General features: G+C 61.9%; 1 protein-coding gene across 1 annotated transcript in view; it reads left to right on the top strand.

Annotated features, from left to right (window-relative positions):
• Positions 1-2127, top strand: part of IGF2R (insulin like growth factor 2 receptor) — an 86329-nt gene that overhangs the window by 74549 nt on the left and 9653 nt on the right. The window contains exons 35-36 of the mRNA XM_023523443.1: positions 199-406; positions 771-917. Of these exons, the coding sequence (XP_023379211.1) occupies positions 199-406; positions 771-917 (355 nt within the window). The remainder of the gene's footprint in view (positions 1-198; positions 407-770; positions 918-2127) is intronic.

Raw genomic sequence — 2127 nt, forward strand, 5'->3', positions numbered from 1 at the left:
GGAGGGAGATGCCCAGGGAGCGGGCAGGGCGTCGCCCTCCTGGGGAAGGCTGGGACTGGAGGGTAAGAGGGTGAGGTCCGAGGCTCAGGGTACAGCACGCAGGCGCAGCCCGTGCTCCTGCACACGCCACCTCCCTGCAGTGGTGGCGCTGTGCACCCGGAGGCCCGTCCACAGCCACGCGTGCTGTTGTCCGTCCAGGTGACTCACGACTCGCGCACCTACAGCGTGGGGGTGTGCACGGCGGCGGCGGGCCTGGACGAAGGCGGCTGCAAGGACGGGGGTGTCTGCCTGCTCTCCCAGACCAAGGGGGCGTCCTTCGGACGGCTGGCGTCGATGAGACTGGATTACAGGCACCAGGACGAAGCTGTCATTTTGAGTTATGCCAATGGAGACCTTTGTCCTCCAGGTAAGTCTCTGCAGTGGGCCGGCGTTTACCTTACTGGGAGCACGGGACGAGGCCCGGCAGTGGGAGAGAGCTGGGAACCAGGCTCCGACCCCTGTGAGCGCCGGGCCCTCAGGTTGGATCGTGGGCGTCCGTCCAGCCATCGGGGATGAGGGCTCAGGCCTCGGAGCTCACTCTGGCCTGTGCCCTGCTGGTCACTGGCCTGTGCACCGCTGGTCACGCTGGCGGGCGGCCGGGTGGTCCCGAGGCTGGTTCTGGGGAGACCGCTTGGAGGAGGGCCTCGCTGAGCAGCTCTCGGTGCCCGCACCAGGGAGCACAGCCGGTGCGGTGTTGGGCGCGTGCATCACACCGATGTCCTTCTTCCCAGAAACCGAGTACGGTGAGCCCTGTGTGTTCCCCTTCACGTTCCGCGGGAAGAGCTACGAGGAGTGCGTCGTGGAGAGCAGGGCGAAGCTGTGGTGCGCCACGACCGCGGACTACGACCGCGACCACGAGTGGGGCTTCTGCAGGCACTGTGAGTCGGCGCGGCCTGGGGGCCTGGGGCCTGGGGCCTGGGGCCTGGGGGCCTGGGGGCCTGGGGGCCTGGGCGCCTGGGCGCGGGTCTGGGTGTGGGTCTGGGGGCCCTGGGCGTGCGTCTGGGGGTCTGGGTGTGGGTCTGGGGAGTCTGGGCGCGGGTCTGGGGCCCTGGGCGTGGCCTGTGCTCCCGCCCTCGCCGCCTGGGGCTCGGACCGTGCGGCTCGCCGAGTGACAGCATCAGTCCCATCGCGTGTCATGTTCTCTCATCAGGGCTGCTTTTCGTAAAGGACGTTCTGAGTTGTTCCAGGGCGTGTATTGCATAACCACGTGTTGACCACAGCAGGGGTCACACGCACATGCTGGGTGGGTAGCTCGGCCACTCACTAGCTCAAGAGGTTTGTGTCCACACACCAGTTTTCAGCACTGGTGATTGAGATTCATGCCTCTGCAGAGTTCCTGCTTGTCATGGGTCTGCAGGGCGGCAGGAGAGTGATCAGGAAGAGCAGGGGTCTCTCGTCGGCTTTCTGCTCCATGGTAAACACAGGCCAGGAGCTGGGGTCTCACGGTGAGCCAGACTTAGCTCACTTGTGCCTGTGATGTTTAGACAGTGGTGACGTGAGAGAATCCTACTAGTGCGTATGGCACAAGCTCCTGTGAGTTCCCGAGGAACGTGAGATGAGAAAAATGGGGAAAAGTTATTTAATTCTTGTACGAGATCAGAGAACAAAGCAATATATATTAAGGAATTATGAATGTTAAATGGGTCAGGGACTACTATAGTCTTGAGGCTTGTCGTGGCAGGAATTTTCTCCTGGTTTGTTGGATGATACTCAAACATTTTTAGGTTGTCGTGGGTGTCTTAATCGTTACTTTATTTTTTGTTGTTTGTGCACGAACCGAATTTTAATAGCTGTCTTTGGGGAATTGGGCTAGCGCTGCGGGGTTATTAAGGAGAACAGTGAGAGACACTCGGTCTCTTCAGGGTTAAGATGTCTGCGAATAAAACAGAGCGCGATCTGACCAGGGCAGGTGGGGGCAGCCAGTGCCGGGCAGCGGGTGCCCGTAAGCGGAGGGGGCGGGAGGCGTGCAGGGGCAGGGGCGGGACGAGGCGGTGAGGCCTGACAGCTCTCCCGCCTGCCGCTCCCCAGCAAACAGCCACCGGACGTCCTCTATCATCTTCAAGTGTGACGAGGAGGCCGACATCGGGG

The sequence above is a fragment of the Pteropus vampyrus genome, unplaced genomic scaffold (genome assembly GCF_000151845.1).
Source record: "Pteropus vampyrus isolate Shadow unplaced genomic scaffold, Pvam_2.0 Scaffold392, whole genome shotgun sequence".
In the NCBI taxonomy this organism is placed as follows: domain Eukaryota; kingdom Metazoa; phylum Chordata; class Mammalia; order Chiroptera; family Pteropodidae; genus Pteropus; species Pteropus vampyrus.